The sequence below is a fragment of the Phoxinus phoxinus genome (genome assembly GCF_949152265.1).
Source record: "Phoxinus phoxinus genome assembly, chromosome: 17".
NCBI classification, from domain to species: Eukaryota; Metazoa; Chordata; class Actinopteri; order Cypriniformes; family Leuciscidae; genus Phoxinus; species Phoxinus phoxinus.
In genome coordinates, this window is record NC_136892.1 from 29,351,636 (window position 1) to 29,366,535 (window position 14,900).

General features: G+C 35.5%; 1 protein-coding gene across 5 annotated transcripts in view; it reads right to left on the minus strand.

The window, feature by feature from the left end:
• col27a1a (collagen, type XXVII, alpha 1a) overlaps positions 1-14,900 on the minus strand; it is a 96,929-nt gene that overhangs the window by 12,666 nt on the left and 69,363 nt on the right. For all 5 annotated transcript variants that reach the window (XM_079586338.1, XM_079586336.1, XM_079586337.1 and 2 more), the window contains 20 exons: positions 14,573-14,626; positions 14,280-14,333; positions 13,021-13,074; positions 12,820-12,873; positions 12,685-12,738; positions 12,542-12,586; positions 9,323-9,376; positions 9,199-9,243; positions 9,070-9,123; positions 8,821-8,874; positions 7,389-7,442; positions 7,120-7,173; positions 3,877-3,930; positions 3,751-3,795; positions 3,605-3,649; positions 3,210-3,263; positions 2,720-2,773; positions 2,426-2,479; positions 839-892; positions 702-755 (listed from right to left, as the gene is read on the minus strand). In XM_079586338.1, the coding sequence (XP_079442464.1) occupies positions 702-755; positions 839-892; positions 2,426-2,479; positions 2,720-2,773; positions 3,210-3,263; positions 3,605-3,649; positions 3,751-3,795; positions 3,877-3,930; positions 7,120-7,173; positions 7,389-7,442; positions 8,821-8,874; positions 9,070-9,123; positions 9,199-9,243; positions 9,323-9,376; positions 12,542-12,586; positions 12,685-12,738; positions 12,820-12,873; positions 13,021-13,074; positions 14,280-14,333; positions 14,573-14,626 (1,044 nt within the window). The remainder of the gene's footprint in view (positions 1-701; positions 756-838; positions 893-2,425; positions 2,480-2,719; positions 2,774-3,209; positions 3,264-3,604; positions 3,650-3,750; positions 3,796-3,876; positions 3,931-7,119; positions 7,174-7,388; positions 7,443-8,820; positions 8,875-9,069; positions 9,124-9,198; positions 9,244-9,322; positions 9,377-12,541; positions 12,587-12,684; positions 12,739-12,819; positions 12,874-13,020; positions 13,075-14,279; positions 14,334-14,572; positions 14,627-14,900) is intronic.

Here is a 14,900-nt window from a genome sequence, read left to right on the forward strand (position 1 = left end):
GTACAATGCTGTCGGATCCAAATATGGTCATTTACTTTTTATCAGCAACCAATCGTGAAAGAAAAAGGGCTGAATGCAATCTCATTGGCTGATGATAAATCTTTAAAGCCCGTTTTCTCAAAATTACTTTTCTCTCATTCTCCAAGTCCGAAATCTCCACTTCAGTTGCACCGATATACACCGAACTTTCCAGTCTTGTACCTAGTTATATTAGGAAGACATTTACAGAGGGATTTGCAAATATATTATTCCTAGCCTGATTTATATAACATTTTATTCCCAAAAACATGGCGAAAATTTTTTTTTAAGGCTATTGACAGTATATTCTGATTTACAGGATAACAAAAGTAGATATCCATAAATCCCTCTGTATTTTTTCCCATCTAATATGTGAACACAATGAAAAAAATATTTTGAACCTGGCTTTATCCAATACTCAGATTTCGTTTTTTTAAATATATGCAAATTAGTGCATATTTAATTAGATATTGCCTAATTTGCATATTTAAACATTAAATTACAGAAACCTTGTAATACATTTTTTCTCATCTTAATGTATGAGAAAAAATCAACTGGGAAATCAACTGGGAAAGTTTCATGGTGATATCTGCAAGTTAAAAAATTTACCCTATTCACCTGTAGTGTCTCGCCTTAAATCATGTATATCTGAAAAATAATGAGCATAACTATCATTTTCTTACCTTGGCGCCATCAGGGCCGGCTGGACCAGCCTCTCCCTCTAAACCCGGTTCTCCCTGTATCAAACAAAAACATGAGTATTGTTTTTGCGCATTTATAAACATCAAACTAACTTTTCTCAGATGTATTGAACACACACCCTTGTTCCGATAAGTCCAGCTGCCCCGGCGTTCCCTGCAGGCCCGAGTGACCCCTACGCAAACAATGAAAAGACATAATAAGAGTCCAAAAACACAGGCTGTTTTATTCTTTCTAGCAGGTTTATGTTCTTTTTATTTAATTACACGAGTCCAGTCAGCCAAACAGCAATTATGAGCAATGACGTGTGACCGCCAAGCTCAGACTGGCATTATCTAACTTTAACAATACAAATATAGTCGTACGGTTCCTCTTCAGAGTGTGATCGTGACACATGCGCTACTCATTACAGACTGCCAGAGAACAGCAGATTTAGCAACACTTATTTAGCGCTGCATGACAGCACCTCAAGCAAGGAAATGATGGGAAATGGTTAACATTAATTTCAGGCTCTTTTCATGAATAGGATACCGAATAGGGCCAACAGCTCTTAAAAACACTTTTTTTTTTCTTTCTTTTTTCCAAGAAATGGTCAGTAAAAGGAGGAAGTCGTTGATTAGCAATCTCCAGAAGTCAAACCAAATGTTATATGAGCTGTTATTTTCAATTTAATTTATAGTGTTGTGTGGAGCTTTTGCCAACCTGTAAATGTAGGACAAGTTTGAACTCAATTTAAAAAGCTTTTTTTTTTGTTATTTTCTATTTATTTTCTCAATGAATACAAAAATGGATAAAAATAAACAACTACAAGGTTGCTAAATTAAGCATATATATATACACACACACACACACACACACACACACACACACACACACACACACACACACACACACACACACACACACACACACACACACACAGAGACATTATGTGAATATATAAGTTATATATTTTTCTATATTTGATAGGGTTTAATATTTATATATATAAATATTTAATGTTTTATATTTTTATAAAAAAATTGAATTTTATACTTAATATCTAACATGTAATTTTTCTAACATTCTTTTTTTATATTAATATTTAATATCTATACTAGAATATAAAACACACACACACACACACACACACAATATACATTTACACACACACATATTATATATATACTAGGGCTGTCAAAAGATTAATCGCATCCAAAATAAAAGTTTGTGTTTGCATAATATATGTGTGTGTACTGTGTATAATTATTATGTATAAATACACACAAATTCATGTATATATTTAATAAATAATTGCATTTATATACTGTATATACGTTTATATAATTTATATTATATATAAATATTTTATATATAAATATAACCAATTTTTCTTAAATATATACATGATTGTGTGTTTTTTTATATATCTAAATAATTATACACAGAACACACATATATTATGTAAACACAAACTTATATTTTGGATGTGATTAATCATGATTAATCTTTTGACAGCCCTAATATATACATATAGCAACCTTGTAGTAGTCATTTTTTATATAATATACACATTGTAGCATGATTTAAATTGTTGATGGTGGGCATGCTTATCATGCTAGGTTAATTTGGTTAGGTTTATGTTAATCTAACATTTTACATTTTTCTCAGAACAAAAAACATTGGAGAGAACAGTGTTTTCATGAAGTGCGCCGACAGTTTATCCCACCTTTTCTCCAGGTTCTCCTGGAAGTCCGGGATCGGCAACTTTTCCTGCAGGGCCCTGAGAGAAAGAAAAGGAGTTTTTTCTATTTCTCTTTCTTTTCTGATGACAAGACAGATGGATGAATTTAATGAAACTAATTTAACTTTCATTAATCAATTAAAGTTTGACTGTGTGTGTAAATAGGATTAATCAGGGCAATCATTTTAATCTCAGCATCAATCACAATCAAGGGAATCAAAACAGACAGAAGCAACGGAAAACCCGGACGCGTGTTTGTGTGCGTGTGGAGTGGATTACCTTTGGCCCTGGATTTCCGGGAGGTCCAAGAGTTCCTGGGGGCCCTGAAGGTCCCTTGTCCCAAACAAACAAAATCATTTATCAGTAATACATACAAACACACACACACACACACACACACACACACACACACACACACACACACACACACACACACTGGTTCACAGTTTGGATAATAGAAGATTGAAAAAATACATTTTACAGCTACATAATCACAAACATTTAACAAACTACAAATGAGGGTTGAATGCCAAGAAAGACCAACTTAGGTCATGAACTTGGTCAAATGAATTAGATGGGTTACTACATAATACAAATATGTTATTATTAACATTATTTTATAGGTATTATTTTATAGGTGTTCGAAACTCATCTTCTTGAGTTGCTCAACGCTCTGAGAGCTGGAAATCTACTTTACATCCTCAGTTTATAATAAAAGACTCTGGAAAAGATGTGTCTGTGTGTAGAACAGAGATGAAGCATCACTCACGGGCTCCCCTGCGATTCCTTTGTCTCCTGTAGACCCAGACGGCCCTTGAATCCCCTACAAAAACAGATTTACCAAAATGTATTGTAGAATAAATTAAATGATTATAATAGCAACAACTCAAATAAATCATTAATAAAATCATAAATCATAAATAAGTTAACATTAATTATTTATTAAACTATTGCTTTTATTTATTTTTTTGTCACACTTTTTCCTATTGTTTTTATATTTTGACCCGTGACAAATTTAGCTACATTTTATTATGGAATGTAATGTTCTATACAAATAACATGTATTATTACTACGTAAAAATATTACATTTTTTGAGGAACAGTCCTAAAAATATGCAAGAGATAACAACAACACCAATATATAAATTTCAATAAGAAACAAACCAGGAATCCCTTAGGCCCCGCCTCCCCGGACTCGCCGATCTTCCCCTGCAGAGATTGGACAGATTCAGTGGCTGTTGCCATCAATCAATGACTGGAGACACAAGGCAACAGTCACAGTAGAAACACAATCATAGATGTTTGTTTACCGCGTGTCCTGGGAAGCCAAGTTTTCCAGGAGGACCATCAGGACCCTGTGAGGAGACATACATTAACGTTAGATTCAAGTATGTACAGTAAGTATCTTTGGTCACTGGATGAGCAGTGGTCTTTACCTTTTTGCCTTCAGCGCCGAGCTCACCTGCCACACCATCTGGACCTCTAGGACCCTGAGACAGAGCGGCAAACGTGAAACTCCTCAGCTATGTCCAGTGGACTAGCATGTACTATTACTATTCAACAATAATTTGGGAAGCAGTATGCAGTCGTACTGTAACAATACAGATTTCTAACAAATGTTTGTAGTTCTTCATTTTGTGAACTTTTGGCAGTCCGATAAAATAATGAGTTATGAATTAATACTTTCGGCCACGCTTGAAATGGAAATTCAAGTTGAGTGCATTGTATTTAATCATTTAATTTAAACTGCATTAAATTGGCAAGAACGATAGCTCTACAAGTCACAGTGTAACGTGAATGAGACATTTTTAAAGTTATTTAATATACTTTATTTGGAGTAGTAATTAGTATCTAAATATTAAAATATTTAGTATCTAAGTATTAAAATATTGGTGACACTTTAATTTAATGTGAAGTAGTTACACGTTACTTCATGTACTTACTATAATAACCACAGTAAATGATGCATAGTTAAACCAAACCCTAACCGTAACTCTGTACATGCAGTTCATTCAAATATTACTCTTTACTTATTTGAGTAAGTAAATGCAACTACGTCACATTAAAATAAAGTGTAACCAAAATATTTTTTGTTAATTGAAATAAAGCTGAAAAAAATATATTTAAATATTAGATAAAAAACTTAAATGTACAAAATTAATATTAGAAAACGTTCCCTTGATAACTAACTGGAATAAAATAAGTTGAAGTACTAAAATGCCTGAAAAAATAAATATATATATATATATAAAAAAAGTCAAATAAAAATGTCAAAGAACATAAAATTACTAAAACAAAGTAAAACTGAAATTCCAAAAATAAAATATAATTCAAAATATATATAAATACTATAGTAACGTATAAATATTACAAATATAACTCAAAAGTTTGTACTCGAAAATAAAAACTACTATAGAAAATACTCTGTTAATAATTTGTATTATATTATTTACTCAACTCTTTATTATTTAAACAGTAAATTATCATATTTAAAATATTTTAGCATACTCTAATAAATATTCATGAGCTAAGCCATTTGGTGAAATCCTAACCAGCATGTCTGACCCTCCCCCGTAACCTCAAAAAAGTATGAGTAGTATAATGGTATATGGTTGCAAACACACTTTAAATCCTGAAGTATATACTCAAACACTAGGGGGAGCTGTACTGTAGGATTTAAATATGCGGGATAATGATATGTTGCAGTATATCGGGTTGTGCATGTAGGTCAATGTTTAAGAGGCTCTTGGGGTTTACACATGACACAAAACTGTTGCATCTGTCTGGATGCACATAGAACATAAATGTCTCACACACACATTCATGCTACACAATCCTAAACAACTGAATCCTCCTCGCCATCACACACAGCGGTTTGGCTCGCCTATAAAACTGCTACGAATGAGATCCGAACACAAGGACTTCATCAAGAGACCAGACACACATTAGCTCCCACTCGAAGAATGCTGTGTGTGTGTGTGTGTGTGTGTGTACACTGATAATTAGACTAACTTATGGTGTGTGCGTCCAGCCAAAAAACATCAGACTGTTGAAACAATACCATCATACAGTTTCTGCCAGCTGGCACACACTCTCTTTGTCTGTTTCTCTCTCACACACACACACACACACACGCACACGCACACGCGCACACACACACACACACACAAGAATATGTTGGAATACCTCATATGTCGTACTACTGATATTAATATGCTGACTAACCCGATAGACATCCATAAAACAGAAAATAAAGTGTCGCATTATCTTCTCAACACCTATTAATGCTGGAAAACATGTCAGCAGGACGTTCCGCAGGTCCCTTGTGTTATCTAAACGGAGTAAATTCAGTCTTTCTATGTGCTTCAAATATATACATTGATAACGAAACATTTGGGAGTGTCTTTCTATTGCACTGATACCGCAATGAACTTGTCACAGAAAAGCCCTTATTGCCAAAGAAATGAGGACAAACAGAACTTGCACATAAAATAGATCAGAATCATGGCCTAGCGTTTAGTAAGTGTGGATCTAGACTGCTTGCCAAGGAGATTCTACGCAATTGCTAACGGGATCTGAGTGGTTTTAGTATGTGCAGCTGATAGGGGTTTCTCGATGGTTGCCCACCGGATCAAGTTCAGAGTTCACACTCAAGTCTATGATATTTCGCCCTCTAGATACGGCTCAGATCCCTCCTTCAGTAAGACTATTGGACTTTTAAAGTCTTTTTAAATAAAAGATTATGGATTATGGTTTTGTTCAAATATTTCAAGCAATTGCAATACTTGCCTTAGCAAACACCACCAAAAAGTGCCACAAAGTAAAAAAACAAAACAACATAAATAACCGTTTTCGTAGAATTACCATTGATGAATTGGTTACAATTTCACATTTGCCTGTAATAAAGTATTTATGAAAGATACGTTTTATTATGTTTCAAATAAACCCTGATCAGTCAATGTCCGATTATCACACACACTCTATGCTGTTCTGGCCAGTTCTACTTCTCAGTGATGGAGGAGGTGAAGACGGGAAACAAAAATGGGCTTAAACGCATCATTGAATCAATGAATCATCAAGACAATCAGTTGTGATTTACAGACTCAGCGTGGGGCTCTAACTAAGACCAGACAGCGGCACAGAGAAACTCTCCTGAGCTCAGTCTCCTCTCCAGTAATTCATGAGGTTAATGAAACCTATTTACAATGTGTGTGTTTGCATGGGTGTGATTGAACACACAGTCCGTTTCAGTGACTGACACGTGACAATTAACACGTATCTATCTATCTATCTATCTATCTATCTATCTATCTATCTATCTATCAAACGAACGAAAGAACTAACTAACCAACTAACCAACTAACTAACTAACTAACGACTTAACTAGTCTACCAGTTTATCTATCTAACTAACTAACTAACTAACTAACTAACTAACTAACTAACTAACGACTTAACTTAACTAGTCTACCAGTTTATCCAACTAACTAACTAACTAACTAACTAACTAACTAACTAACTAACTAACTAACTAACTAACTAACTAACTAACTAACTAACTAACTAACTATAAGAGAAATGGTGTGGTGGTGGTTAAAGCAGTCCTGGTTCAGTCCTTGTACTGTTTTACTTTAAAGTGAAATGACTGACTTGCACACTTATGATGCCCAGATGTCTTACCCGTCTTCCTTTGGGTCCTCTCAAGCCGATGGGTCCACGTGATCCCGCTGGACCCTATAAAAAAAGACACAGTTTAAGAGGCGCACTAGTCTTTCTTCTGTTCTGGCACACTCTGTGGGGTGAGTGTAAGGCTGGCTCCTGTCTCCATCACTGCTACTATGGGTGTGTGTGTGTGTGTGTTTGTATTGTCTGTCCAAACTGAAAGCACAGAACATTCCACAGAAGTGTCTGACAGCTTCAGACTATCTGAGTATCTGATGTGGACTTACAGGACTGCCAAGTGCTCCTGTTGGGCCGCTCTCTCCAGGGGTTCCTGGGTGCCCCTGTAAGTGATGACAAACATGTAAAACACACACCATACAAAATACTACATTACAAAATATTCCCTCGGTTCCACAGATAGGGATTAAAGGATTAGTTCACTTTAAAAAACAATTTGCTGATAATTTACTCACCCGATGTCATCCAAGATATCCATGTCTTTCTTTTTTCAGTCGAAAAGAAATTTTGGTTTTTGAGGAAAACATTCCAGGATTTTTCTACACAGAATGGACTTCAATGGCAACCAAATATCCCAATGTTCAAAGAAGGTTCAAATGTCCGTCTCAATGCAGCTTCAAAGTCTCGACACGATCCCAGTCGAGAAATAAGGGTTATTTAATATTATTATTATTTTTTTTTTACCACAAATGTCTTGTACCATCTCTGAGATTTGCCACGTATTACGTCATCACGTTGGAAAGGTCACGAAAAAAAATAAAAAAAGATGTCGGACGATTTTGAAGTTGGAGTAGAAAAATTAGAAGTTTTTCGCCTTTCCCTACTTTTTTTAATCGGATCTCGGAGCGCATCTCAGAGATGGTACAAGACAGGCATTTGTGGTTAAAAAGTATATAATTGATTTATTTTTTTATAACCGATCGTTTCGCTGGATAAGACTCTTATTTCTCGACTGAGATCGTGTCGAGACTTTGAAGCTGCATTGAGACGGACATTTGAAACTTCTTTGAACATTGGAATATTTGGTTGCCATTGAAGTCCATTCTGTGTAGAAAAATCCTGGAATGTTTTCCTCAAAAACCTTAATTTCTTTTCGACTGAAGAAAGAAAGACATGGATATCTTGGATGACATCGGGGTGAGTAAATTATCAGCAAATTATCAGCAAAAGATAAATCTTATAATATGTCAGTGCCATTGTTTTGGCTCAAGATTCACACCAGTAATGTTTTTTTTTCAAGGGCACATTTATAAAAGCTACTTAAATGCCCTAATTGAACTAAGGTCTAATCTTGGCTTAATCTAAGCCCTGTTTGTGAAACCGGGCCATTATATTTTATTTTGTATTACATTGCATCACTATGGTATATTTTTATGGTAAACTCATGGTATGTTTTGTATATTTGTAACCCACACCAGACACACATGAGCTGATGACTGGGAGGAAGTGGGCTGTGTAACTATGATGGACAGTTGAAATTCCTGTTTTAAACAGCATTCATAATTCGAGGGAGACAGAAAGAGGGAGGAAGAGCACGCTGAGAATGTAAGGGCAGTATTTGTCAAGTCAGGTCAAGTCATTTTTATTTATACAGCGCTTTTTACAATACAGATTGTTTCAAAGCAGCTTCACACAGATAACAGGAACATAATGCAACAAAGTTTGTTTCTATGTGTGTATTTGTGAGTATGAGTGGCGTACCGTAGATCCTTTCTCTCCTGGAGGTCCGGGCAAACCCATCTCTCCACGATCACCCTAAATAAATCACAAAACAGAACATTTATACTAGCGTTCTATGCACTATGCATCTTTGCTGAATACAAGTATTATATATATAAATGGACCCAATGAGTGTGCAGCTCTGATCAGTCTCTCCACCTACTTCACGAGGTGCATCCTGGGATGCTTCTATACACTATTGACATGTTTACTGTCTCAGGTGTGTCTTACCTTCTCTCCAGCCAGTCCAGCCTCTCCTGCAGGACCGATGAAGCCAACGAGACCCTACAAACACAACATCATCATCAGTGTGAGGGTCAGACGTGTGTTTCGAGGCCATAACTCTGTCTATATACTCACCCGCTCACCCATGGGTCCTGCCTTTCCTGTGACACCCTGCTCGCCCTGAAACACATCAGAGAGTGTGTTGAGTGACCCTGCGTGTTTTAGGAGATTTGTGTGTTTATGTTGCTCATGTTCTCACTTTGACCCCTTCAGGTCCAACTGCCCCAGGGAAACCACTGCTGCCCATCTGACCCTGGATAAACAAAAGAGAAGATTTGTTACGAGACAAACAATGATGAAAGACAAGACTGTACATATAAACACAGTTTCACAAGGGAAAAAAATGAAGAGAATGAATATGTGTAATGAGAACATCACATGATCTCAATTCTGCTATTGTACCACATATACAGTGCTATAGAAATTATATATTTTTTCATTTATATAGTGCATTCTTTACAAACATAAAAATAGTTAAAATTTAAGAAAATAATGGTAACATTTTACTTGAATCTTTTATATTTAATGGATTATAAAAATATTTGAATGCATTAATTATGCCTTGCAATGCACATTATAATGCATTGTATGATTACATTGTAACCACAGTTACATTATAACAATCTATTGACTGTTACACAGGAAATATAATGCATTGAAACGCATGACAAACAACCAATTTCAGATGTAACCGGGAATCTGCAAACATGATGCATTTTAACTTTATTTACAAATATTTATGAAAATATATAATGTAATACATTGTACATTATGAATAACCTTATAATGCATTAGACTCAATTAAAGTGTTATCAAAATAATTATTTTTAGGACATACAATTACTTTTGGACATTTCTGATCATAATTTTGCGATTTACAATTCAGTTTTGACTCGAAATATTTTATTATTCATCAAAATAATAAGAGATTACATCCAATCAATATGCATGACCTAAAACATTAAATAAAGTCACAATCAGCATGTCCAAAATAAATGACCAATCAGCACTTTGTTAGTTTGATTCCTTCTATTGCTCCTCATTTGTAAGTCGCTTTGGATAAAAGTGTCTGCTAAATGATTAAATGTAAATTAAAATACTGTCATAATGGAAAAAAATCTTGATGGTTATAAAACAAACAGTTTTTTTACGCAAAAAAACAATATACATTTTTTCTTTGATTGTTGGTGAAATGACATTTCTTCGTGAGATTCGCCCACTGGCATGTTTGATTATGTTGGAGAGTACGCGAGTATGCATACTAATGCACAAGAGCTGCGGTCAGAACACACTGAACGCCTCACCAACACATATCCGGTTACTGACCGCACAGAGAAAGATGAGGAAAACAGATACCTGTCTGAGGACAGAAGGATGGGGAACATCCAGAAATGTTCTGAGTTTGTGCCAGAGAAGCGCTGAGTTCGGTTAAACAAGAAAAAGGGGAACGACAGAAGGAAAAGCAGAGACAGAGCGGGAATGTTATGCAACAACACAGAGGATGTTCACAGCGGATCCGAAACGTTCTGCCTTGTGAGGCTGGATTTATTATTTTCTTCTCTTTTTTAGACAAAAACATTCCCAGAGTTACTTTGCTTTGATGATTCATTGACATTTGAAATTAAACTTATTTTATATTAAGATCCCCCATTGCTCCACCTTGTGGTCCATTGAGGGAATGTACATTGCCGATCTCACACAAAATTAAAAAAAAGGGGAATGTCATGAACTCATGTCCAGGTCATATTTCAACCACAAATCAAAAGAAAATAATGGACAAAAACATCTATCTAGGGAGAAGAAAAAAGAACGAGATTGTTTTTGGCAGCATATAAAAATGGAGTGAATGAGACGGACTGCTTAACAACGGGTTCATTTCCATGTGCTTTTGTTGTGATTGTATTCCACTGATGGAGACTAGTGGCTGAATATGACATTGCAATGGTGATTACCGAATACTGTGGTTATCTATCTATCTATCCATCTATCTATCTATCTATCTATCTATCTATCTATCTATCTATCTATCTATCTATCTATCTATCTATCTATCTATCTATCTATCTATCTATCTATCTATCTGTCTGTCTGTCTGTCTGTCTGTCTGTCTGTCTATCTATCCATCCATCCATCCATCCATCCATCCATCCATCCATCCATCCATCTATCTATCTATCTATCTATCTATCTATCTATCTATCTATCTATCTATCTATCTATCTATCTATCTATCTATCTATCTATCTATCTATCCATCCATCCATCCATCCATCCATCCATCCATCCATCCATCCATCCATCCATCCATCCATCCATCCATCCATCCATCCATCCATCCATCTATCTATCTATCTATCTATCTATCTATCTATCTATCCATCTATCTATCTATCTATCTATCTATCTATCTATCTATCTATCTATCTATCTATCTATCTATCTATCTATCTATCCATCCATCCATCCATCCATCCATCCATCCATCCATCCATCGTATATTTTTATCCATCCATCCAAGTATGAATTTCAAATTTGATCTGTCGCTAAACAATGAGCATACACAAAATATATTTTTATAAGTGACCAAATGCGACACAAACATGTTGGCCATCAATACACATTCTTGTAATCAATTTAAACACCCCAACTTCTACTTTGACCATGAGGAGTCACATGGGGTGATTCCCCCTCTTCACACGGACAAATGCATCATCAATGCTACTTTAAAACCTTTAAAACATCCTGCCTCTAAAACCTCGAAAATAAAAAAAAGTTTTTAGTATCATTGAAATACTATTATAGTTTTTATTCATATTTTGATCTGTTTTTATCCGTTTCAATTCTATTTAAAGTTTTAGTAATTTTGTTGTGTGTTTATGTCATTTTTAATAGTTTTTTTTTAACATGTCTATATAGTTATGTTTTTTTTTTAGTTTGAGTTATTTTACTACATCAAGTTAAACTAAATTTAAATGAGAAATGTTGCCTAAAAAGCCTTGGCACCAGCTGAGGTTTAAGTTTTATACATTTTATTTTATTTTTAGTTAACATTTATTTTGTATTAATTCTAAATGTGTGTTTTTTGTGTGTGTGTGTTTCAGTTTTAGGTAACTATAATAACTCTGTCTAAAACAATCACACATCAAAAATCACACATTTCTTGGAAAACATATTTTCAAAAAACAAGATCACAGATTCTTCACCAGATTTCTTCTATTTTTATTTTTTTAAATGGCTGAACATGCATCTCATATCCCAGCTGTTTTGATCTAAATTCAGAATTGTTTTATTGTCTGTCTCCTATTTTATTTTATTTAGCTTTTCCTTTGGTCAGCTTTGCTGTTTTGAAATGTGCTCTAAATATATATATAAATAAAATTGACTTACTTTACTTACAAATGTTTAAATCACAACTTACCTCGAGTCCTACTGGCCCCGGTGGTCCTACAGGACCCTCATCACCCTAGAAATTAAAATAAAGATAAAGTCATTGTTGTCTAACGGGCCTATTTTAAAGACATTCAGACCTTGCAAATAACACACACACACATACACACACACCTCTCGTCCAGCCGCTCCACGAGGTCCTGGTAAACCTCTGGCTCCAGGCTTACCCTATGAAGAAAACATCAACAGCATGAAGATACAAATATTCAAAACCCTGTTTTTACAAGATTTTCTTCATATATAACACACCTTTGGTCCCTCGGGTCCATTGAGTCCAGGCTTTCCGATGTCACCAGGGAAACCCTGTGAAGAATTTAAAACAAATCTTAAATGCATCAATCAGCATCACATATTTTATATATTTGGTAACAGAAGAAACTGTTGTGACACATTGAGACATGAAACAGCATCAGTGTGGTTTTAAACAGGTTATGAGATGTTGATTCCTACCTCAAGTCCCGGTGGACCGGGTAATCCACTGGGCCCTCTCTCTCCTGTCTTGCCCTTCAAAACACACAAATTCACCCAGATGCTGATTCAGACACATACACAATGAAATAACCATGAGCGTTTAGGTTAAACTGTTACTCTAGACCCCAAGCACTCCATATGCTTAGATTTGAGTGCTGATAAATGGACAAAACTTACACAGGTTCTCATGTACGTTTAAAAAACAAAAACAAGAAAAAAAAATATTATGGGCAAAAAACCTTATTCTGTAAGTGGACAAATTATGCCCATTTACAAAGTCTGGATTTAGTTTAGAATACTAGACCTACAATAGGTTTTCATGCTTGAATGTAAAAAAAACAAACATTAAAATATTTCTCCTCGCTTCCCAGTCTGTCCGTAATGCTCTGTTTAGTTCCTGTCTCTATGAAGCCCCTCCTTCTGAAAAGCAATCTGTTCTCTGATTGGCCAGCTGGATCAGTGTGTTGTGATTGGTCACCCACTTCCAGCGTGTTTGAAAAATGTCACGCCCCTTAACATAACTATGAGTTTCCACACGCTACTAACTAACTCAACCAGGCCCGCCCTTTTAATCTGCGTATGAATTATTAAAACGAGGAATATTGTGACGTGTTTGTTCCCGGAAGAAACTGCAATGGAGGCGTTTCAGGGAGTTCAGAAACACTGACACTGATATAGAAAAGAACTCCTGCTGGAGGGACTTTGTGCTTTGTAACTTTGCAGATCTTTTACATGCGCAAACAGTGACATTAAAGAAACACACTAAAGAAAGTTGAACATGTAAAAAAGCATTATAGGTCCTCTTTAAAGGAAAGGTTCGTTTATCTATTATTTATCCATTTATATTTATTTGCTTCCACAGAACACAAAAGAAGACTTGAAGAATTGTTTTGAAAGAAAATGCTATTTTACATGGCTTTCTAAGTTCAAAATGGATGTAAAAAGCATCAGAAAAATTACTCGTACTACCGATGCGATTCTGTATGGATTCAGAAGACTTTGAATATTGTGCACAAATCACAAGGACCACTGTTTAGACATTTCTATTTCCGCTTTTGAGACTTTATTTGAAGCTCAGAGCTTTGGTTCTCATGGGGACTAATTACATTATTATTACAAAGCAATACGAACGAGAATTTCTACTTTTGAACAGAAAAAAGTAATTCACACGGGATTGGAACGCGAGTTAACGTGAGTGTGAGTTTATCCAGACAGGTTATTTTAGGAAAGAAACAAACCTGTGATCCTGGTTTTCCACGAGGTCCTGGTGATCCCGGCAAGCCCTGCACACCCTGAAACAAACCAAAATAAAATGCACACAGTTAAATATTCGTCAGATTAGCACAACACAAGTTCATGAGCATGCATGTGTGTGAGAGTGCATGTGTAACTGTCAATGAAAGCTCTAAAACGGGGCAATTTAAGGTGATTTTATCTAAAACATCAGACATCTGGACGTCCAGTGCTCTGTGCTGACAGTGTGTAAATGAGTGTGTGACAGAGGGAAATGAGGGGTCACTGGGAGCTTTACCTTGTCTCCTTGAAACCCAATCTCCCCCTGCTCTCCAGGAAGCCCAACGTCACCCTGACAGACAAAAGGTGAAAGAGAAGGAAGAAGTAAGTAACAAGTTATGAAGTAAGTCAAAGTCAGAAAAGAGACCAGAGAAAGTGACGGAAGAAGATGGTTAGGGCAAGAGTTCATAATGTAGTCGTAAACCGTTAAAACAACACTCCAGATTTAATGCAAGTTATATGGACAGCATTTGTAGCATAATGTTCTCCATATTTCTTCCTTAGGTTTTAGAACAATTGTGGTCAAAGTGCATCCACAAGACTTAAACATTACATGAGCTGACAGG